The sequence below is a fragment of the Crocuta crocuta genome, unplaced genomic scaffold (assembly GCF_008692635.1).
Source record: "Crocuta crocuta isolate KB4526 unplaced genomic scaffold, BGI_CrCroc_1.0 scaffold102, whole genome shotgun sequence".
NCBI classification, from domain to species: domain Eukaryota; kingdom Metazoa; phylum Chordata; class Mammalia; order Carnivora; family Hyaenidae; genus Crocuta; species Crocuta crocuta.
In genome coordinates this window covers 2,585,398-2,609,929 of record NW_027530019.1, presented here as the reverse complement: position 1 = coordinate 2,609,929, position 24,532 = coordinate 2,585,398, and the positions used below count along the sequence as shown (strand labels likewise).

Below are 24,532 nucleotides of genomic sequence, written 5' to 3'. Positions count from 1 at the left end.
CATTTGGCTCTCTCCATTTCACCCTGTGGAATCAGGACTCAGGAAACCAGCATAAAAAATGCTGATACCACGGCTACTGCCGTTGTAGGAGTAATAAACTGTCCTTCATCTTGAACCCAGGAGTCTCATGTCTTCTACCAGCATGCATGAAACTGTGGTGGCCTAACCTGATACTTGCAGGTAGGATAAGATCTCAGAAATGTCACAATTCTAGACATCTCTGTCTCCACGTCTTCTGTAGTTCCTTCCAGCCATCATTCACCTCTTTCTTGAAGTCACACACTACAGCTTTCTAATCGGCTATCATACTTCCATTCTTGCTTTCCTACAATCTATTCTCCAAAGAGCAGCCAGAGTGATCTCTTAAAGGCAAAGCAGAGACCATGTCAGCCACCCCCTACCTGGCCTTTGGTTAGGTCCCTCTACAACTCATCTTCCTCCAGCTCTCTGCAAGCCTTGGCTCTTTAAACACTGCTTTCGCAGAGAGGCCTTCCCTGATCATTCTAAGTAATAATCCATCCCATCCCATCTGCTTGTTTTATTTTTCTTGCAGCACACTTATTACTACCTTAAATTAAGTTGTACATTTGTTTATTTGCGTTTGTCTTGTCTCCTTGTCTCTGGAACAATGTCTAGCATATAAGTCTCCATAAATATTTGCTGAATAAATGGATGGGAAATACTGATTCTGTTTAGGGAGGATAATATCAATTGCTCCTACTGCCATTAAATTAAAAAATATCTAAGATCTGGCATGCTGTTCAGCACTACCACAAATCTGCCTTTCTTGCTAGAGAGACCTCTCTCAGCCAAGTAAACTGAGTCTGGAGGTGGTTCCTGGGACGAGCATTGCCCCAGGCCAGGGATTACCAGCAGAACAGAGAATTTATGTGAACTTTCTACTCACTGACCGGACACTGTTGATGTCGGATTCATGTGTTTCAAAGGCCTGCACGCATTGGCCGGAGCGCATGTCCCACACCATGGCTTTCTTGTCACATCCCTACAAATGCAAAGTTACCCAGAGTTATGGCCACTGCAAGGACTGTGTACAGATGGGCATGGGTTCCTGTTATGTAACAGAGCCATTGACTTCCCATTGGTAAAGGCTGATAATATGCTTTTCTGAGACTAGCTTTCCTCAAGTGATGAGCTTTCCCTTAGAAAGCCAGAAGCAGGTCTTGGAGTGTAGAGGGGCAAGGGAAGGCACCCAGCTTTCCTTTTCAGCATGTTCTTTTTCTTTTGCATCTTTCCAAGTCGGTGCAAACCCTCCAGAGCCTCCCTCTTGCTTTCCTCCTGGGCGTGTCTCTCTCCGTTTTGTCTTCCCCTTCCTCCTTCCTCTTTATCTCTGCCTCCCAGCCCAGGGGGGAGGGCAGACATACAGTGGGTTCACAGTGGGACCGCCCAGCTTTGTCTCAGGTGTAGGGAGCAGCCCTGAGCAAAGGTGAAGCACCAGGTGACCCCTGGGCCATCTGTACCTCTGCAGCATGCCACTAGGCATCATGACCTCGCCATCAGTTAGCTGGACATCTCTAGCGAGTCACCATCCTGGGCTTCTGACTCAATACCTGTAAACCCTCTCTCTGGGCTGCCAACATGACCCAGAGAATCATAAACATGAGGTTTTCATATTATACTATTATGGTTCTATGAACATTTGACAAATTCCTGCAGAGTGACCCTGTTATTAAGCTTGGAGAGTATAATGTGGATTCTCAATAGCCAAATAGAAGAAGTAATGGCTTAAAATTGGTGTTCAAGTTGCTAGTTTTAAGAGAAAGAGTGGGAGGAAGTACCATAACTGGTAGCTCAGGAAAACCCGCTGCAGGGTTCAGCATTCTGATTATCTTTAATGAGAGTGTGGACAAAGCAACCAGGAGTGTCTTCCAATCTTTTGAGGACACTAAATCAGATGGAGTTTAGTGCCCTGAAAGAGACAATAGAATCTTCAATGATTTTAACAATTTGAAAAGACACTGTAGCTGACGAGGCACAGAAATGAAACAAATACAGATGGGGCCAAATACCCAAGAAGGAAATGGGGTCCCTGCCAATGACAGGCCTCACAGCCCTCACCTGATGCCAAGCACTAAGACACGGGCAGCTTGGAGCTTGGAGCAAAAGGCTCATGTGTTTTTCAGCTGCAAACACCACGTGACAGTGTGTCCAGCACCGTCCTCTCTCACCAGTGTCCTGACTAAAGTGAGACAGGACCTGAGTCAGGTTGGCCTGTTCAGGTTCCTGTTCGTATTCACTCCTGAATATGTGTAACACACGGTCAGCTCTTCCACCTACTGCTCATGATATCTGGGGGGAGTGGGAGTATTATTTTCATTATGCCTGATTTACACATGAGAATGTGTCAGCACAGCCAGGACCCAGGCATCCTCGTCAGTGTTCCTCTGTGCCATTGTGACCCTGTGTGCCTGACCCTGAACCTTCAGCTATTCTGTTCCCTGTGCCCTGTGGTGGGAGGGCGATAGTGACTGACAGGGGTGGGGCGGGAAGGTGTCTCACAAGCCCCAAGCCCAGATCACGCCACAGCACTGCCAACCTCAATAGCCATCTGACTGGCTTGGTAGCCCTATGTTTCATCTCCAGTGCTCTCAGATGCTAACTCTGCTACTTATCTGAGGAATGAAATTTTAAACTGTGGCAGATATGCACCTCAAGTCACAGCATTCATACTCGGAGAACATTCCAGATCCCTCGGTAGACTGAATGTCAGCAGCAGTAGACCCTCACAGCCTAGCACCATAAGTGCCTACCACACAGGGCCACTGCTGTGGGAGCCAGGTGTGGAAGTGAACAGAGGCCAATTCCCACAGCCCCTTCTAGAGAAGTATCTGATCCAGTCCCCAAAATTGCCAGCATGAGCCTCCCATGGAGACAGAGGGCCCCTAGGGCTTTTCCTTGGGTGTTTACCCCAGACACGAAGGTGTTGCCTGTTTCCGAGGGGGCCAGGTCCAAGCAGAGTACGTCGGCCCCGTGGCCATGGAAACTCTGCAGCAGCTGCCCACTCTCCACGTCCCACAGGGCACACGTGCCATCGCCGCTCGCCGTCAGGATCTGTCCCCGGAAAAGGACAGGAAGAGTGCTGTTATTATGGCTTCTGTCAGGGGGAAGTCAATCAGATGTTTCAAGCGGGACGGGGAAAAGGTGCCTGCTTGAACACACACACAGACACATGCCTCGCGGGATATGTGGATTCAAGCACATAAATCTTTCTCATATACTGAAGGGAAATCATTTTTGACAACCTCACTGTCCTTGAGATGTGTCTTGACACACCCGTCCTCTTCCGGGGTATTAAATTCAGAAGGTCTCCATGCTGTATCTGCAGGGCTATGTGCCTGCTGGTGTGCAGGAAGTGCTCCGTGCACATCTGTTGAAAAGCACCTTGGGCAGCTCCCACAAGCAGGCCAGACGCTCAAAGTGCTTCTCAGACATCAATGTGCTGCCCACCCACCTTGCTGCAGGTTCATATTGCACTGACCGGGGGCGGTGCTGAAATGCCACAGTTCTCACAGACTCTTAGGTCATACCAATGCTGATAACTGGACCCCACCCAGAGCAGCAAGGGTCAGGCAGCCTTTTCTTAGACACATTCTCCTGTGGCTGCTTCTTTCCAGGGCAGGGTGCTGCCTGAGATGGTACTAAGGTCACTGATAAGGCTATACTCATGCACTCACATATTCAACAAGCATTTGCTGTGTGATGACGTCCGGGTGCTAAGCTAACAGGCATTGATCAGGATTTGCACAAAGATTGTGTCTTGATCTCTGCTCTCCTGGAACTCAGTTCAACAGACTTGGCTGTAAGACCTGACACCAACCTCATTCCCTACCCCTGTGTTAAACAATACTGAGACCACGCATACTTTCCTGGGCTATGTTTGACAATACTAAGACCAAGTAAAAACAATCTAGCTGCTGGCTCCAGGAAATACCTGCTCCTGCAAGATTAGACTGTAAACCAACTCAACAACTTACTTATCAAGACTAACAGCTTGCTCATCAAGGCTGACTTTAAGACCCCTACCTTGTGGGGCTCACCAATCCAAAGCTATTAATGTTATAACCAGTTTCCTGCCTGGAGAGACCCACCTTAAAATTGCCCAGCTTGGACCCCCAAACCCTCCAAATACCCTTCCCTGATTTCTTCATTTTGTGATGCTATGGAGACTTTGTCAAGTTTGGTTCTCCTTTTGCGGCACGAGGCCTAATAAACTTGACATTGCTGGATAGCAAGTTTTTCCAAGGATGAGGATCTCCGCAGACAAGATGAGGAATCACAATGGAGTAAGACGTGCTGAGATAAAGGCAGGCCCATGGGAGGGGCAATCAACCCATTCTGACAACATCTGAGCTGGTCTTCAAGGATGAGTGAGAGCTGGCCAGGGGAAGGGGAAGGGGACCGAGGGCATGCAGGTGAAGGCCTTTCTCTGCTCCAAAGGAGAGGTGTGCCTGGTATACAGTGAGGACTTAAGCCTGTAGGCCAGACGGAGCTGTGGGAAGCGAGAGGATAAGATCAAAGATATCTTAGGGAAATCTGTCTAAGGTCAGTGCAGCACCCCTCAAGCAGCCTCTTACAGGTACATAGGCCGGTCTTACGGAGAGAGGAACCCTGCAGTGCCTGGGGTGAGGGATGTTAGGGTTTTAACTTTTGTCACAGCCGGTGTGTGTAAGGCTTGGGCTCTAGCTGAGCATAGCCTCGTGGGGCTGGGAGAAAGGCAGTGGAGACCCCAGGATCGCAGCCTCTCAGTCCCAGCTGCCCGTACTGCAGGGCCCGGGGCAGCCTGTCCTAAGCAGCCATGGGCTGAAAATCCACAGAGCTGGATAGCACAGCCTCCCCACGTCCCACCTTCCTGCTGCTCCCAGGGCCTGGATGAGGTGACAAGAAAGCGCAGGAAGTGGCTCTTGAAGTCAAAGTGCCCACACAGAGAGCCCTCTGTGGGTGGAGATTACTGATGGCGGAGGAAAGCAAATGGGCTCCAGGGTTTAGGACTGCCAGCATTCAGTGCACCCACTGACCGCACTGCACCCCCAAATTCCTTCTGCTGGTGCTGTTCTCTCCTCCTCTCCTTGCTTCCTGTTCTCTTCCTTTTTCTCTTACACCCTGGGCCTAGCACTTACAGAGTGCATTTAGGAAATGCATTACAATGAGGGGAATCTGTTCCTACCTTGGCCTTGCGTCATTAAGCTGTACGATTTGGAATGTGTTTTCTGCCAGGCAGTCTGGGGAGGCCTAGAATCTCCTTGCAGCCAGGCGAAGCTGCTTTGGAGCTCTTCCCTGGAGCAACACCTGGGTGAGTTCTGAGAGCTTCTTGGGTGTAGCCTCCAAGGCCATCCTCAAAGCTCTCACACAGGGGCAGCTCTCAAATTTGGGGAATCTCCAAGGCTGCAAAGGGCCTGCAGCTGTCCACGGGACTCACTCCATCCTTGGCTTCCTTTAAGAGGCCTTCCTTTAAAAGGTACGCAGCACCTGGGTGCTCAGTTGGTTAAGTGGCCAACTTTGGCTCCCGTCCGTGACTTGAAGCCCGGCATGGGGCTCTGTGCAGACAGCTCAGAGCCTGGAGGCTGCGTTGGATTCTGTGTCTCCTTCTCTCTTTTATGTTTTTTAAACATAAAAAAAAAAAAAGGCCCAGGTACACCTAACACGGTGACCTAGGCTGGTAAAAGTAGCTTATGAACAAACAAGACTTGGACTAGGTCTTAATTTGGGTAGTTATATCTTATATGCTATAATCCCTTTAATTTCTCCTGGCCCACACCCATTCCTGTTCTATAGGAAAGGGCCAATAATCTCTAATCTTCTTTGGGAAATTCAAACAATCTGTTTTAAACAATTATTTTACTCTAGCTCTTTGGGAATTTTCTATACCACATTCTTCAATCAAAGAAATGAATAGTTTTTAAAAGTTATACGTAAATCCTCAAGAGTAAAAGACATTTTAAAAATACTTTTACTATGTTTGTGATCTTCATTATAATTAAAAATAGAAATTAAAAGCCCAATGCTCATCACAATAAATGCACTAAACAGAACTCCCCGTCAGTCATTTATTCTGGAACGTAGAGATTTTGTAGGTTTAACACCATAGTCTTAGACCCACCTCTTGAGTTTTTCTTTTTGCATCCTTGATCCCCAAAATATAAGGAAGCTTAAGGTTCATTAAGGTACCTAAACCAGGCCATGCATCTGAATCAGCCAGGAAGCTTTGTGTAAATATTAATAATAATAAATAATAAAGTAATAAAAACTAAAATTTATTGATAGTTACCAGGGGGTGTACTAAGTATTTTATGCAAATCATTTCATTTAATCCTCAGAAGCCCTTGTGAGGGAGGAATTCACTACCATTCTCACTTGCAGGTGAGAAAAATAAAACAGAATAAAACCCTGTTTAGGGTTGGCTGGTTTGAATACAGTGAAGCCAGGATTTGATCCCAGCTGTTTGATCCGGAGCGGAGCCAAGACCTCTACGCTGCTCTGTCTCCAGGGCTGTATCCCCACAGGGGTAGCCAGCAGGACCCTCTCTACCCTGGGCTAGCTGCACGCTAGGAGGAAAGCAGTTTCTATCTTACAGATGCCCCATTTAATCTCCACCTCCAGCACCTGTGGTCACACAAAGCGAGGGTGATAGGACACCACCTCCTCAGGTGCCCGAAGACTCACTGTTCTTGCTTCCCTCTGAGCCCCCCTTCATCTACACTAAACGTCCTGTCTTGCTTTAGCTGCTTGTTCCTCAGGCCCAAAGACACCTGGTTCTGGCCACTGCAGCTAGCCCAGGCCACAGCACCCCCTACCGTACAGTCTGCGAGAATCCTGGTCATAAACAACAAGTGCAAACAGTGCATCCTCTGGTCAACAATTAACTGGTTGGTTACCCAGTCACCGGAGCTCCCTCCTGTGAGCCTCGCCTTCCCTTCTGACCTCAAGTCAGCTGAGCCAGGGTGGGCCACGGAAGGCTTTAATGTGACTCAGATGCTCTCCTCATTAAAAGAAACCCAAATCGGGGCTCCCAGATGGCTCAGCTGGTTAAGTGTCCAACCCTTGATTTCGGCTCAGGCCATGACCTCACGGTTCTTGAGATCGAGCCCCCCATTGTGGGGCTCTGTGCTGACAGTGTGGAGCCTGCTTGGGGTTTCTCTCTCCCCCTACCCCCACTCACACTTTCTCTCTAAAAATAAACATTAAAAAAAAAAAAGAAAGAAACCCAAACCTGATGTACCTCCTGCAATGGCTTTCTGTCCTTCTATAGGGTCAGCTCAGACACTTAGGGGGCCCTGTGATCTGGCCCTGCCCACCTGTCGGCTGCCTGCCTCCCACTGGGTTGCCCTCACATTTCATTGGCAATACCCACCCCCTTCAAGGCTGGCTCAAACAGCCCTATGCAGCAAGTCTGGGACCACCCCTCCCGCTCTGAGCTCTCAGCTTCCCCTGCTGTTCAATCACAGATGGTTTCCATGAAGGTCCTGAGAACAGAGGCCAGTGTCAGCGAGTCCACCCCCAGAATCGGTGGTATCCGGCAATGTGGGTGGTGGGCACCTACAAAAGTTTCCTAAATAAACATGAATGAATAAACAAAGGATCCTTTTATGGCTTGTTAAGAAAACTTAGTAAAAGTATTAAAGTTGGTTTATTCAAAGTATGGAAGAGATTTACTATCTGAAGTTTTTACTTTTGGCATCTGTTAAAACAGGAATGTAAAGTAGGCACAGTGAGGTGTGTAAAGTGCACAACGCTGAGGCTCAGCGGCTCATGTAAGCACCACTCAGACTGAAAGATAGGAATTGCCACCCAGTCAAAGATTCTCTTCTACTCCCATGACCACCAAGTCAATTAGAGGAGGATGTTTAATGTGATATGCAGTTTATCTCAACTCTATCATTAATGAATATCCCTGAGTTTCCTCATTTCTGATTTATTAAAAATAATGATAACCAATGCTTCCTCTTAGAGCCAGCTGCTGGAGCACACCCCTCCAGTTAAGATACCAGACTAGCAGTACTTACACTGCACAATATAGATTTTAAAACAGAGAGGCACCTGGGTGGCTCAGCTGGTTAAGTGTCTGACTCCTGTTCTCAGCTCAGGTCATGAAGATCTCATGGTTCATGAGTTTGAGCCCTGCATCAGGCTCTGTGCTGACAGTGCAGAGCCTGCTTGGGATCCTCTCTCCCCTCTCTTTCTGCCCGTATCTCACTCGTACTCTCTCTCTCTCAAAATAAATAAAAAATTAAAAAAAAAAATAAAACAAAGACTAACAGGAGACAGAAGGGCACTACATAATGACAAAGGGAAAAATCCAGCCAGTAGATATAACAATTGTAAATACCTATGCACCTTCATAGGAGCACCTCAATAAATAAACATAACAGACATAAAGGAAGAAATTAACGGTAATATAATAATAATATGGGACTTTTAACATCCCACTTATATCAATGGATAGATCATCCAGAAAGAAAATGAACTGACAGTGGCTTTGAATGACACATTGGACCACACAGATCTAACATATATTTTCAGAATATTCCATCCTCAAACAGTGGAATACACATTGTTTTCAAGTGGACACAATGTTTTCTATTCTCCAGAATAGATCACATGCTGGTCACTAAACAAGACTCAATAAATTAAAAAAGATTGAAATCATATCATTCATCTTTTCTAAGCACAATGGTATGAAACTAGAAATCAATCATAAGAAAAAAATCTGGAAAGAACACATGGAGGTTAAAGAACAGGCTACTAAATTTAATGGATGGGTCAACTAAGGAATCAAAGAGGAAATGAAAAAATACATGGAAACAAATGAAAATAAAACACAACAGTTCAAAATTGTTGGGATGAAGCAAATCTGTTCTAAGAGGGAAAATTATAGCAATACAGGCATACCTCAAGAATCAAGAAATAGCTCAAATAAACAACCTAATCTTAGGCCCAAAGGAGCTAGAAAGAGAACAAAGCCCAAAGCAAGTAGAAGGAAGGAAATAATAAGAATTAGAGAAGAAATAAATGACATAAAGACTAAAAAAACAATAGAACACTGATGAAACCAGGAGCTGGTTCTCTGAAAAGATTGACAAAATTGATAAACCTTTAGCCAAACTCATCAAAAAAAGAAGAGAGAGAATCCAAATAAATAAAATCAGAAATGAAGGAGTAGAAATAAAAACTGACACCAGAAAAATATGAAGGATTTTTAGAGGTTATTATGAAAAATTTTATGACAATGAGTTGGATAATCTATAAGACATGGATAAATTCCTAGAAACATATAACCTTCCAAAACAGAATCAGGAAGAAATAGAAAATTTGAACAGGGGTGCCTGGATGGCTCAGTAGGTTAAGCATCTGACTTCAGCTTGGATCATGATCTCACAGTTCATGAGTTCAAGTCTCACAACAGGCTCTGTGCTGACAGCTCAGAGCCTGGAGCCTGCTTTGGATTCTGTGTCTCCCTATCTCTCTGCCCCTCCCCAACTTGTACTCTGTCTCTCAAAAATAAATAAACATTAAAAAATTTTAATAAAAAAATTAAAAAAAGAAAATTTGAACAGACTGGTTATTAGTAATGAAATGAAGTTAGTAATAATAATTCCCAAAAAACAAAAGTCCGGGACCAGATGGATTCACTGATGAATTCTACCAAATATTTAAAGACGAGTTAATACCTATTCTTTTCTAAGTGTTCCAAAAAATAGAAGAGGAAGGAAAGCCCCAAATTCATTCTACAAAGCCATCATTACCCTGATACCATATCTCTGATGAATAGAGATGCAAAAATCCTCAACAAAATATTAGCAAACTGAAACTGATTCCAACAATACATTTAAAAAAATCATGATCAAGTAGGATTTATTTCAGAGATTCAGGGTGGTTCAATATGAAACCTGGACATTAACAAGAGAAAGAACAAAGAGCTTATGATCATCTCAATAGATGAAGAAAAAGCATTTGACAATCTTCAACATCTATTCATGATAAAAACTCAACAAAGTAGGCTTAGAGGGAACATACCTCAACATAATTAAGGCCATAAATGAAAGACTCACAGCTAACATCATACTGACTGGTGTAAAACTGAGAGCTCTTCTTCTAAGATCAGGAACAAGATGGGATGTCTACTCTCAACGTTTTTACTCAACATAGTATTGGAAGTCCTAGCCACAGCAATCAGACAAGAAAAGGAAAGAAAAGGCACCCAAATTGGTAAGGAAGAAGTTAAACTGTCACTACTTACAGATAACATGAGAGTATACATAGAAAACCCTAAAGACTAGTAAAAAAAAAAACCTACTAGAACTGATAAATGAATTCAGTAAAATTGCAGGATACAAAATTAATATAGAGAAATTGGTTATATTTCTATACACCAATAATGAGGAAGCAGAAAGAGAAATTAAGAAAACAATTCCATCGGGGGCACCTGGGTGGCTTAAAAATCCAACTCTTGATTTCAGCTCAGATCATGAACTCACAGTTCAGGAATTCAAGCCTTGCGCTGGGCTTTGCATTTGTCAATGCAGAGAAAGAAATTACTGCCCATGTTTTCTTTTATGAATTTTATGGTTTCAGTTCTCACGTTTAAGTCTTTAACCCATTTTGAGTTTATTTTTGTGTGTGGTGTAAGAAAGTGGTCCAGTTTCATTCTTTAACATGTTGCTGTTCAGTTTTCCCAGCACCATTTGTTGAAGAGACTGTCTTTTTCCCATTGTGTATTTTTGCTTCCTTTGCTGTAGATTAATTGACCATCAAAGTGTGGATTTCTGGACTCTATTATGTTCCATTGACCTTTGTATCTGTTTTTGTGCAAGTACCATACTGTTTTGGTCAATATAGCTTTGTAGTATAACTTGAAAATCTGGGATTGTGATACCTCCAGTTTTGTTCTTCTTTCTCAAGATTGCTTTGGCTACTTAGGATCTCTTGTGGTTTTAGGATACAAGTTTTAGGATCGTTTGTTCTAGTTCTCTGAAAACTGTTGTTGGTATTTTAATAGAGATTGTGTTAAATCTGTAGATTGCTTTGGGTAGTACGAACATTTTAATAATATTGGTTCTAGAGCATGGAATATCCTTCCATTTGTTTGTGTCGTCTTCATTTTTTTCATCAATGTTTTATAGTTTTCCGAGTAAAGATCTTTCACCTCCTTGGTTAAGTTATTCCTAGGTATTTTATCCTTTTTGATGTAACTGTAAATGCCACTGTTTATTTTTAAGTTTATTTATTTTGAGAGAGAGAGAGCATGCATAAATGAGGGAGGGGGCAGAGGGGGAGAGGGAGAGAGAATCCCAAACAGTCTCTACACTCAACACAGAGAGCTACGTGGGGCTCAATCCCATGACCCTGGGATCATGACCTGAGCCAAAATTAAGAGTTGGATGTTCAGGACACTTGGTTGGCTCTGCTGGTTAAGTGTCCAACTTCAGCTCAGGTCATGATCTTGCGGTTCGTGAGTTTGAGCCTCGTGACAGGCTCTGAGCTGACAGCTCACAGCCTGGAACCTGCTTCAGATTCTGTGTCTTCCTCTCTCTCTCTCTGCCCCTCCCCCACTCATGCTCTGTCTCTCTCTCTCAAAAAAAAACATTAAAAAAAAAAAAAAGAGTTGGACATTCAACTGACTGAGCCACTCAGTGCCCCCAAACAGACTCTGAATGCAGAGAAGAAATGGCAGTTGCCAGTGGGGAGTCTGGTGGGGGGGATGGGGTGAAATAAAGGGTGTTAAGAGCACATTTATCAAGATGAGCAGTGAGAAACGCATAGAATTGCTGAATCGCTATATAATTATGTTGTATGTTAATAATACTTGAATAAGATAATATCAATGCCAATAATAATAGAGGTCACTGGAAAGCTTCCATTCTTCCTTAGCCCTCTGCCACTTCTCCAGCTCTCCAGCGGGCTGCCCTACCACATGGCCACTCACTTACCTGCATGTCTGAGTTGGTGAAGCTGCAGGCGGACAGGTAGTTGGTATGCATAGCGACAGACTTCTTTTTGGCAGCCATGTTTTCATTTTTGTCAAACGTCAGTGGATACACGGAACACTTATTATCCAAACCACTAGCATGGAAAGAAAGAAGTGTCAAATGCTACTATAAGACAAGAGAATACATGTATACATTCTCATGCACACACATTTTTTTCCCTTTGGCAGCATCATACATTGTAAACTTTCCCCCAACTTTTACTTGGAAGATTTTTCAAATGTACAGTAAAATTGAAAGAAAAATAATACAGTGAACACTCAGATCCCTTGACCTATGTTTACCAACTTTGGATTTGCCATATTTGTAGGAGCAAATTCTGAACCATTTGAAGGTAAGTGCAGACATGACATGTTACATCTAAATACTTCAATTTGTAAATTTACATCTTCTATAAAAAAGAACATTCTTCTAGGTGGCCACTAAACCATTATCACATTTAGAAAACTAACACAAATTCCCTAAGACCGTGCAATAAGCCATATGTATTCAATCTTCCCCAACTGTCCCCAAGATCCAGGGCCCAATCAAGGTTCACATATTGCACTCTTTTTTATATCTTTTTAAGATCTTTTAATTTTTTTAATGTTTACTTTTGAAACAAGAGAGAGAGAGGAGAGAGACAGACAGACAGACAGAGAGAGAGAATGCGCGCACAAGCAGGGGAGGGGCAGAGAGAGAGGGAGACACAGAATCCGAAGCAGGCTCAGGCTCTGAGCTGTCAGCAGAGCCCAATGCAGTGTTTGAACTCACAAGCCGTGAGATCATGAACTGAGCCACAGTTGGATGCTTAACCTACTGAGCCAGCCAGGCAACCCTAAGATCTTTTAATTTAAAACAGACTCTCTACCTCTTTTCTTTGTTGTTCATGACAAGAGAGCTTAGGCCAAGTGTCTTACAGAAATGTCACACATAATCTGTACTTGTCACATTGTTTCTTTTTTAAAAAAATTATTGAGAGAGAGAGAGAGAGAAAGTGAGGGAAGGACAGGGAGGGGGGAGAGAGTATCTGGAGTGGGCTCTGTGCTGACAGGCTGACATCGGTGAGCCCAGGGGCCCCAAATTGTTTCTTAATGGCTATTTTCAAGTAAAACTTTTTTGGCAATAGTACTATGAAGGTGACATATATACTTCTTTCTTACTGCTTTACTTCAGGAGGTTTGTGATGCCAATTGTCTCAGAAGTGGTGATGCCAACTTTGATGACTTGGTCAAAGTAGGGAGCATTAGATCTTTCCATTGTAAATGTAACTTTTTTATAATTAGTAATAGTTTGGGTTTGACCCTTCAAGACCATGTGAATATCCTGCTTTACAACAGCCTTCCATGCAATGGCTTCAGCATGACTACTCTTGTTTGAATCAAATATTACTTTAGGGGTACAAAAGGGTGACCTTCTGATTTGATCATTCCTAAGAAATGGATCATTTACTAGCTGATATTTTTCTGTGAAGAAAAATTCCCCTCCCCTCTGTACACTCATAGATTCCTTTTCCTCTTCAACTCTGTTATGATCCATTACTATCACTATTCCAAGTGATGATCAAATTGTTCCAAATTTGGACAGTGGGGGCCCCTTCATGTAGCTCCTGTTTCCTTTTGATACGACTCTGTTGGTCCTTGAATATTTCCTTGCTTTCTGGAACAAGAAAACACCCTAGGCTCTCTTTATTCTTTTTGTGTCCCAGACCTCAATCGGCCTTACTCCAAGGATCCCTGCTTCCTTTTAGTGAAAGGAAATATTCCCCTCCTGAGGCCCTGGGGATGCTAGGGGGTCTCTTAGCCTTTCCAGCTGCTCAAAATGGCAGGTGTGGACTTGGGAAGTCTATTACCAGTAATCCATAAGCTTGTGGGTGAGAATGATTTGCAGTTAGGCTGTGCCATTGAACCAACATGCTGTGGACCATGGGCTTCCCCAGCCCTCAGGGTGGAAGTTCTCCCATGCTGAGGCTTCAGAGTAGTTTCTGTAGCTCTGTTGGGATACTTATTACTTAGAGTTATTTGCACTGCTATAAGAAGCAGAGAAGTTTGTAGTACGATGCACCTGGTATTGAATTTCTGGTTTAGTATCTAACTCATTTTGTGATCTTGCTTATGTTTTTTAAGGTTGTCTGAGCCTTAGTTTCCTCAACTATAAAATGGAGTGGATCCCCCCCACCTTCCACAAGGGGCTGTTGTGAAGATGCATAAAGAGTTCAGAATGGCCCTTGACATATGATAGAGGCTCAGTAAGTGGTCATAATTGTTATTTTATACTCTACTGGGTTGGAGGCAGACACTATGTTTGTTTGTTTATTTTAATTTTGAGTGAGAAAGCGCACATGTGGGTAGAGACAGAGGGAGAATCCAAGCAGGCACTGCACTGTCAGCACAGAGCCCAAGGAGGGGCGCGATCCCAAGAACCATGAGATCATGACTTGAGCTGTAATCAAGAGTTGGATGCTTAACCAACTGAGCCACTCAGGTGCTCCTATCCTATTCATCTTTAAATTCCCCAGGACACTGAGTCCAGTGACTTGTGAACAGTTGCTTGTATCAAGTGTACAATTCCTGGGTAAAGTCTTCTTGGGGATCTGGCTTTCAAATAAAAAATACTTACATATAAATAAAATCAATTAACACATTTTTTTTTGAGAAGAGGATTGTGTCAATACTGTTAGAGTTTAGCTTTCAAGTTTGGAAGCAACTCAGAAATAGACCCACTAGTCAGGCAGATGGAGATAAAAATATCCCCATTATTCCCTTAAAAAAAAAAAAAACCCAGCAGAGACTGTGGCAGAGATGTGGGTCTGTGTGATCACAGAGTTACAGGGGTGTCACAAAGCCATGGTCGAGAAACATCTCATTAGATCATCACTAGAAAAGCAAGTCAAGCACAGTGGCTACTGGCAGTTCTACGGAAGGTCTGAGCAGGGGAGGTGGTTATCTATGATGGGGACTCAGTCTCTAGGTTTTGTTTTTGATGCTCTCTCCTTATCCACTGGAGAAATCCACCCGTATTTTAAATATGTGTTAATATTTCACCAATATTTACACCATGAACTACCTTCACTTTTGTTTCATAACAAGGTGTGAGGCACCAAGTGCAGGTACTGACCACCTACCATATCCCAGGGCTGGGAAACAGAGGTGACTGAGATTAAGGCACCAGCCATCCCTCCTCTCTGAGATTTTTCTCTCTGCCAGACTGTCACCACAAATGTGTCCACCTGGGCCTCGTAAAATTGTTCTCTTCCTTGCTTGCCCCTCACCTTCATGGACATGATCCCACTGAATTCCATTTAACGAGGGTTCAAATAAGACACAGCCAATGAAATCATTTTCTAAACTACTGTTAAAGAGCTTGCTATGTTATTATAACCATTGCATATTATAGAAGGATCTACCCAACATATTCTTTTTGTAATGTAGAACCAGACAGCTAGTAGCTCAGTGTCAGATACTGAGAAATTATCTAACTCACCCAACTCTATGTATCTGCTAACATCAATGCCCAGTTAGAAACCTATTACTCCAGGGATTTTTAAAATGTAGAGTATTTATTATTCCCAATGAGCAAGCACTGATCTTACCTAATAGGAGGTCGGCTTTTGCCTATGGCAACTGGGAAATCATCTCTGAGTCCCAGGAATGGCCTGCCTGATGCGAGCAGCTTTGACAATAGTCTAACAGTGTGATTTATGATGGGGGCTTTAGATTGCACTGTGACTTCCAATCTCCTCCCTGTAAGTTGTGACCTCCTCTAGAATAAAGAGAAACTGAAGGTATTGGCCTAAACCTCTAGGAAACCCTGGAGACTGAGGGTCGGCCACATGGGCAGTATGTGACTGAGCCCCAGTAAAATCTCTGGACACCAGGGGCTCAGGGGAGTTTCCCTGGTTGATAATACTCCACGTATCATCACACATGTGGCCAGGAGGAGGTGATGCCATCTGTGACTCCACAGGGAGGGGACACCTGAAGCTCCAGGTTTGGACCCCTACTGGACTCTGCCCTGGGCACCTCTTCCTTTGGCTCTAATTTGTATCCTTTCACTGTGATAAAAACTATGAGCCTATGTACAGCACTTCCCAGAGTTCTGTGGTGGTTCTAGAAAATTATCAGACCTGAGAGTGGTTGTGGGAACTCTCAAATTTGTGGCTGGTATCTGAAGGGCCACAAGTCTTGTGGGGACTATGCCTCCTAACTGTCCAGCTGGCTGAACTCCTTTGCACTTACCTGACAATGTGTGTGTGTGTTTGTGTGTGTGTGTACACACATATATATTGTTTTATATATACAGCATATAGAAAAATGTTATATGTATATGGCATATATAAATACCTATATACCTATATATATATTGCATATGGATGTGTGTGTCTTTTATTGTGCTTACCTCATATCATTTCAAGAAGTAGATGGAAATGAATTTTATATAAATATTACTATTCGCTTATAAAATGGAAATACAACCTTTGGAATTATTTAAATAATGAGAAAATATGAAATACATGTGTGTGAACATGGGTTCCAAAGGCACACAGGGTCTTGGCAAATGGAGAGTTAATGGAAAGATGCCCCCAAACAGCCACCCAAAGGGAGGGACACTGCGGACGAGCACTGGTGTGACTCTGGCTGGAGTAGTCTCCAAACGTTTTACTTGGAGGCCTAGGGTTTTCACTTTTGAAATAAAACTCTTTTCTCCTGATTATAAAAATAACATATACTCATTTTTAAAACTTGAAAATAGGGGAGATTATTTTTAATCCTATCATAGTCCTATCATCCACAAAGAACTGCTACTGGATTTTTTGGTATAGTTCATCACAGACATGTGACGGCCTCTTTTCTAAACATGGCTGGGCTCCTGCTGTAGAATGGTTCCAGAACCGTTTAACACAGGGACAAGGAGTTGTGTTGGTTGCGGTCCTCAGTGCCAACTCTGTTAAACTGAGCTCCAGGAGAACAGGGAATAAAACATAGTCTTCCCAGCCACCTGGATGCTTTTTTTTTTTAAAGTTTATTTATTTTGAGATAGAGAGAGAACCAGTGGAGAAGAGGCAGAGAGAAAGGGGGACAGAGGATCTGAAGCAGACTCTGTACTGACAGAAAAGAACCCAATGCGATACAGGAGTGCTGNGGTGGTATATGGAAACCAACTTGACAATAAACTATTAAAAAAGAAAAAGAAAAAAAGAAAAGGGCCCGATGCGGGACTCAAACTCAAGAGCCATGAGATCATGACCTGAGCTGAAGCTGAATGCTCAAACAACTGAGCCACCCAGGTGCCTGTGGATGATCTTTTCACTTACTGTAATTAAGAAGTTTCTTTTTTAAAGGCTGTGTAAGGTATTTCCTTTATGTACCACAGTCACTGAACAATTTCCTTTGATGGACATACTGTTCTTCCCTACCTCCCCCACTTTTTGCTTTATATTAAATAATAAATATTTTAAACAATAGATATTATTGCTTAGGTGGATTTTCTATATTATGGATCATTTCTTTCAAACAAGGTTCTTAAATGTGGTATCACTAGGATCAAAGGTTATAAATTTTTCAAGGCTTCTTTTATACTACCAACAAGTTTTCCAAAATGTCTGCACCAATTTCCAGTCCCCACCAACAGCATTTGAGAATACAGGGGGCAGGTTTGGAACTTAAATGACTGTCAGTCTGCAGTGAAAATATATAATTATTAAAGAGATTTCTGTAGTTTCTTTTTTGATAAAGTTCAGGGAGGAATTTAACACACCGCTTAACCAGTAAACAACAAAAAACAAGAAGTTCTTGTTTGTTTGCTTGTTTCTGCCCATCGAACAGTATTTTATGGCTAACAGGACATCCGAAAAGCTGCTGTGGCCCCTACTTACCCACATGCAATGGCGCATCCTGACGGGGCATATGCACAAGCCATCACCCATGTGCAGGGCATCGTGACCGCGTGCTCCTGAAACACAGTATGCAAGGTTCGTGGAAGGAATGGGCAGTGTTTCTACACAAATGTGTTCACCTTTCATTTTCACAAAATGACATGATTTGAGTTCCTACTCAATTCCATACGTTTCACAGGGCCATGGTGTGGGGTGAAGATCAGCTGGAGACTGATGAGGAGACTCAGCTCCCCTATAATCAGCCAAACTGTACACCGTATATTCCAAAAGCTAAAAATCTCAACCGGCAAAACAATACCCTTAATGTTTTACGTATTTCTTAATGGTATACTCCCCTTGTTCTTCTGAATGAATAGTGGGGCTCATTTTCTTTGAAAGGTCTGTCTGGGTTTCCCTGCAGTTATACTTTACCGCATTTACTGAGATTCCCGCCATTTTCAAAATCTTCTCTTAAATGATTCCACATGTATGTTGTATGTGTCTCCTTGTGAGTGTACAACAGCCGCTGTGCCCGGTGGGTCCTGACACCGTTCGTGAGAAGGTGTGAGTGGGGGCGGCGTGTGCAGGGTGACCCTGAGTTGTGCTCACAGAGAACAGAGAACCATGAGAGGTGGGTGTAGCAGTTCCTGTTCCTGGCTGGTGGTGGGTGTGGTCACCCACATTGTCCTGCATGCAGACAGGCAAACAGTAAGGCCATGATTCAAACCCGTCTGAATCCATGGTCTTACTTCTACGACAGACATGGGCCCTGGTCCTGGTTCTAACACCAGCAAGACGTGCGGCCCCATGCGGGCCACCCATTTGTCCTCCCTCAGTCTCTCCCCATCTGTGAAGGGGGAGATGGGACTAGATGAATCCTTAAGTACATGTGAGTGCTGGTCTTCTTTCCTGTTTGATTCCCTGTATCCCTGTGTTTTTGAGGGGGGAAACATGGGTCCTGACTCTGCCCATGAAAATTCTGTCACTCGGAATCTACAGCCTTAAAAAATTTTTTTTAATGTTTGTTTATTTTTGAGACAGAGAGATACAGAGCAGGAGCAGGCAAGGGGTAGAGTAAGAGAGAGATGCAGAATCCGCAGCAGGCTCCAGGCTCCAGCTGTTGCCACAGAGTCAAACGCAGGGCTTGAACCCATGAACTGTGAGCCGAAGTCAGAGGCTTAAGTGACTGAACCACCCAGGCACCCCAGAATCTATAGCCTTTTAGACGCCAAGAATAATCTGTGGCAAATGGCCGCTCTACACACAGGGCACTCCAGGCGCCCTTCCTTACAAGTAATAACTACAGTCCCTGCCCGGGGCCACAGTGGCAACACCATGCCCCCCAGAAAGCAGGCAGTGTGTGCTCAATGACATGCTAAGTTAAAAAGAAACAACAAACCCCCCACACTCCTGAGGATGCTGAGGCATGCTAGGGGAAGTTGAGGCTGCCATGGAGGGAGGTGCTGGATAGGCAAGCCCTCTAAAAACTCTTAAATTGCCATTATTACTATTTTTCAGGGGCCTGACCATTAGGGACTCTACTCCAAAAAATGGTTCTGCACCCCTCCCACTCCCCACCTTCCACCTTGATCAGATTGTGTAGCAACTGCCTACCACAACAGCCACTAACTACATTCAATAATGCAGAATATGGATGCTGTTCGGTTTGGGGCAGATATAGATCTCTGTGTTTTACATAGTGAAAAAGAAGACTTTCTTTGTAAGTAAATAACAGAATCAATATTTAATATATAATAGTCATTACCGTAAAGGGCAAAATGATGCGGGCTTGTAAGCACACCTATATATTGATTTTGGCTCTCCTCTTTAGCTAAAAGTCTAAATTCGGAGCTGAGCATGCCCAGGCCACACACATGATACTCAGCTCAATCCCCTGTGGCCACGGCTTCCCTGCCCACCACCTGCTCATGTCCACGGTGCTACAGAGACACAGGTCAAAGACACAGAAGGGAGAGAAACCTGGGGATTTGGGAATGTCTTACCATCCCTCAGAGGAAAAACAATACATGCCTGTGGGAATGTGAGAAGTTTTCCAAGCCAGGCCCTTTCCTGCTTTAGTGGCAGCACCCTGTCCGGTGGCTCCCCATGCTCCTGCCCCAGTGAGGGGTTTTGGCTCTTGAGAGGAATGGATGCTGCTGCGGGTTGCTGAGCTGTCTGAACCCAGTTGGGTCTCTGTGGGCTTTCCATCCCCAGACGGGCACCCGAGAAGCAGGATGACAGTGACTGGAGGTGTCTGGAGGGGATGCGGACCCAGGGCTGGGGCTCTGAGGTACCACTCAACATGCCAGCGACAACACCTTACCTTGTTAGTGGTGAAGGAATCCCACACGATCACCTTGCCGTCCTAGAGGGAAAAAGAGTAAATAGCTCAGGAGTTGTCAGCCTGTCCTTATAGGGAAGTGCTGAGAATTGCTCATAAAAGCTGGGTCTGGCTGGACAGGGTTCAGGAGAAAGCCAGAGAGTATCTGGGTAATCAAGACCTATCCCTGAACAAAAGGGGAGTGAATGGGGGGCTGAACTGTCCAGTCTGATTGAAAGCTCAGTTCTCAACATCATACACCTTGTTTAGATACAAAGACAAAGCAATGCTCACAGACTTCAGTTATACCATTTAGAAACCAAGCTCAAATTGTTGGTACATTATCCTCACCCACCGTACCTGAACTGTCAGAAAGTGATACAGGGGTAAGACAAACCTGAAATGACTTCTACGTCCCTGAAAGGTATGAATGGTCTCTTACTTTCTCCCTCACCACCTCCACTAGCCATCCTGGATCCTGTGTACTGTGCTCTCCGCAAGGATGGGTCAGAGCCTGACCCTCATCCCTGGCCCACTTCCTGGAACTGTGCTGGCCCGAGATCAGTGTAAGGTTCCCACCCTGACATTGTGCACCCATGCTGAGAACAAGTCTATCATGGTGGGGATCCCCTGTGGGCAACTGTCCTGCAAACAGAGAGCACTCCCTGTCAGGGTGGGCTCTGGGCTGGCACCAAGTTCACTGTCACCAGTGCTGCAGTCCACACTGGGACTGTGGGGAGTCAGCATGAGGTCATGTATTAGTCAAACAAACCCACTGGGGATAAACCCACATAAGCCCTGGTCCCTACAATGCAGTCACTTGCCCAGCACCTGGTATGCGGGTCCTCTGGGTCCCCTGGCTCTGCCCAACAGCAGAAGAGGGTGGCTGAGCTGACTCCTTCAGCACATGGGTCTCCCAAGCACCCTCAGGGATGGCGAGTCTAGACACAATAGAGCATCCACGGCAGGACTGGGTTTTGTAATCACTCAAGCTATTTGGAGCCAAATCTGACGAATGAGGTGAGGGTGGAGTAAGAGATGCCACTAAGGAGCACAGGCAAGGTCTGATTATCCAAAGGGACACGGCTGCTTGCTTTGCATGATCCACTGGAAGATTTCCATATTTCCACTGCGTGTGGCCGAAGGGTCCAGAAACAAGGTCAAAGAGAGCATTTTGGGGTCTTTCAAAACTCCTAAGCACACTGGTTCTTCTAGTCTCATTTCTCAGACTAAACGCCCAAGCACAGCGTATGGGGTAGATTAAGTAACAGAGCAGAGAAGAGAGAAGGGGCTCCAGGCCTTGGGGTCCTTCACACCTGGAGCCCCACATGCTGCACGGCGGGGGCGAGAGGGGAATGGACTCAATGCATTGTCCAAGTTGGCATTCCCTTCGGTGGCTTCCTCCACCTCACTGCCTGCCTGCCTGTCCCCACCACCCACCCACCGTGTGCTCTGGAGAGAAAAAGGCACCCAAGAGGCTAAAATCAGTCATAAAACCAAATGTGGGCCTCTCTGTGAGCACAAATGTATACACCAGGAGCCCACGTACCTAGAGAGACCACCTCCACCCTAAACCCGAGCCCACGCGGTCAGGCTGATTAATCCCCTGCCTTCAAGGGAGCAGGGCTGCTCTGAGTCACTCTGTCTGCTCTAGAATGTTCCTGCTGTTTCCAGCTTCCTCCCACACCCACCCTGCTTCTAGTTTCTCTGCAGCAGAGGTGGATGGATGGAGCATGTCAGCACTGTACCTCCTCCCTGAGGACAGGATTTGATTGACAGAAAATCCAACATATATTACATTTTTAAGGATAAAAAAAGCCAAAAAGGCTAGGCAGCAACATATATATCTTGATAACCACTTTGTAAAAAAAAGTCTAAAAAGAAATGCTCTAAAATAGTAATAATGGCTGGGACCAGATGGTGGGAGTAAAACGTTTTCTTTGTTCTCTTTTTTAGCGTTTTTTTTTTTTTTTAATGTGGTAGAACACTTAAGAGATAAATTTTTTTATGAACATAAAAGAAAGTAAGTACAACGTGACATACTAGATCTGTAGGTAATACAGGAGATTAATAATGACCTTTCTATTAATTAGATAATTAGTCTCTAATATAGATTAATTTGACCTGCATCAAATACAACCTGACATAGATGTTAGAGTGTGTGACTTATTTAGAACATGTATAGTTTTTTTTAATGTTTTTATTTATTTTTGAGACAGAGAGAGAGAGACAGAGAGATGGAACATGAGTAGGGGAGGGGCAGAGAGTGAGGAGACACAGAATCCGAAGCAGGTTCTAGGCTTTGAGCTGTCAGCACAGCCCTCTGATGCGGGACTCGAAACCACAGACTGCGAGATCATGACCTGAGCTGAAGTTGGACGCTTAACTGACTAAGCCACCCAGGCACCCCTAGAATATGCATAGCTTGTATACTTAAAAGGCCTATTTAAAAAAAAACCCAATTGTCCTTTGGAAAAGCTGGGCTGAAGGCAGGAATATGAGGAAGCCCAAACTGGCTATAAAAATATATGACTTCAGCTTATAGTTTTATATCCAATGCATATTACATCAAAATAGACATAAAAAGTATCAGGCAGTGATAAGCAGCCTCCTGATAATCATACTTTTGTACAGGCCTCTCCCGCATTATATCAGGGTTGGTCCATGTGACCAGTGGAATATAGCAGAAGTGATGAAATGTCACATCTGAGGCCAGTTCATAAGAGACAGCACGGCTTCTGCCCCTTCTCCCTCTCGTGCTCTGGGGAATGCCAGCTAATATGTCGTAAGCAGCCCTCTGGAAAGGTCCACATGGTGAGGAACTAGGGCCTCTAGACAATGAGCCATTTTGGATGGGAGTTTCTGCCTCAGTGGTGCTGTGTCATGATTGTGACCTCATCAGAGACCCTGAGCCAGAACCACCCACATAAGCTGCTCCAGATTCCTGACTCTCAGGAACCAGAATAAATATCTGTTGTCTTAAGTTGCTAAATTTGGGGGTAATTTGTTATACGGGCCTAGATAACACTAATATGTAAGATATAAAATAAACTGTCAATGAGATAAAAAGAATGGAAAAAAATATCCTTTACAAAATATGTATCTTAAATTTGTTGTTTAGGGGCACCTGGGTGGCTCACTCAGTTAAGTGTCTGACTTCAGCTCAAGTCATGATCTCACAGATTGTGAGTTCGAGCCCCATGTCAGGCTCTGTGCTGACAGCTCAGGACCTGGAGCCTGTGTCAGATTCTGTGTCTCCCTCTCTCTCTGTCCCTCCTCCATTTGTGCCCTGTCTCTTTCTCTCTTTCAAAAATAAACAATAAAAAAATTTGTTCTTTTAGGCACAGAAATTGCTGAACTCTTAAACTGAAAGAACCCATAAGCACTTATGTCCTCAATTTTTGGGGAAAAACCCTCTATCTAAAAATGGTTTCATTTACAAATAAGACCCTGAAATATGTTCAGGAAGAAGTAATTTTGAATGGTTTGTCAAATATAGTTCATGTTTCAGTTATTACCACTTCCAAATCTACCCAAATGAGTGATGTTCTACAGTATGCAAAAGAATTCTTAACTATGCTAACTCATGTCCTGTGGAGAATAAACGGAGTCCTAGAGATTGGGAAGGCCTTCTTGAAAAGGAAAAGCTCTCTTTCTTCTTTCGCTATAAAGTTAGACGCATGCTCACCATCAAATAGCAGGTGCCACGTACCTGGGATGAGCTCACGATCCTTCTCTTATCTTTGCACCAGTCCATGCAGAGAACTTTGTTCCCATGGCCTTTGAGGGTCCTTCTGGTCTTCATGACAAACTGCCCCAAGGCCTCCACTCGCTCCGCAACCTGGTGTACTAGAAGGACAGGCGACAATCAGTTCTGTTGTCAAGGATCAGATTCTGAGCCACACGCTGGCAAAGGGATGACACTGGTCCTTCTCTGTGGTCACAACTTGATTTTCCTGTTCTTTACTATAATGCCTTCACAATGCTCTCTCTTTTGAGCTCAGTGGAGGGTAGAGACAACACTGTCGTTCTGCCTTCGTGTTTAATACCCTACGTTTTTCAAAGCACTTCCATCTCTGTGTGCTGAGGGATCAACAATAAGACAGCCTCATATCTACAGACTATATACCTTCTGCTATACAGAATCCTCCCACTGCATGGCAGCGGCAGAGTGAGATCACTGTCCCCATTTAACAGGTGGGGAAACTGAGGCTTACAAGAGTTCTTTGGCTAAACTCATACAGCTAACTGGGAGCAAAGCCGGGGTTTCCGGTTCTTTCACCTACCTTTCCAGTCACAAGGAAAAGTGACTTTACAAAAACTGTCCCATGAGGTGCCAGCAGGCGCCATGACTCCTAA

General features: G+C 44.3%; 1 protein-coding gene across 2 annotated transcripts in view; it reads right to left on the bottom strand.

Moving 5' to 3' along the window:
* The window catches only part of GNB5 (G protein subunit beta 5), a 47,759-nt gene that overhangs the window by 7,001 nt on the left and 16,226 nt on the right, over window positions 1–24,532 (bottom strand). For both annotated transcript variants that reach the window (XM_077764389.1, XM_077764390.1), the window contains 6 exons: window positions 23,886–24,022; window positions 20,177–20,218; window positions 17,854–17,930; window positions 11,943–12,075; window positions 2,926–3,069; window positions 912–1,003 (listed from right to left, as the gene is read on the bottom strand). In XM_077764389.1, the coding sequence (XP_077620515.1) occupies window positions 912–1,003; window positions 2,926–3,069; window positions 11,943–12,075; window positions 17,854–17,930; window positions 20,177–20,218; window positions 23,886–24,022 (625 nt within the window). The remainder of the gene's footprint in view (window positions 1–911; window positions 1,004–2,925; window positions 3,070–11,942; window positions 12,076–17,853; window positions 17,931–20,176; window positions 20,219–23,885; window positions 24,023–24,532) is intronic.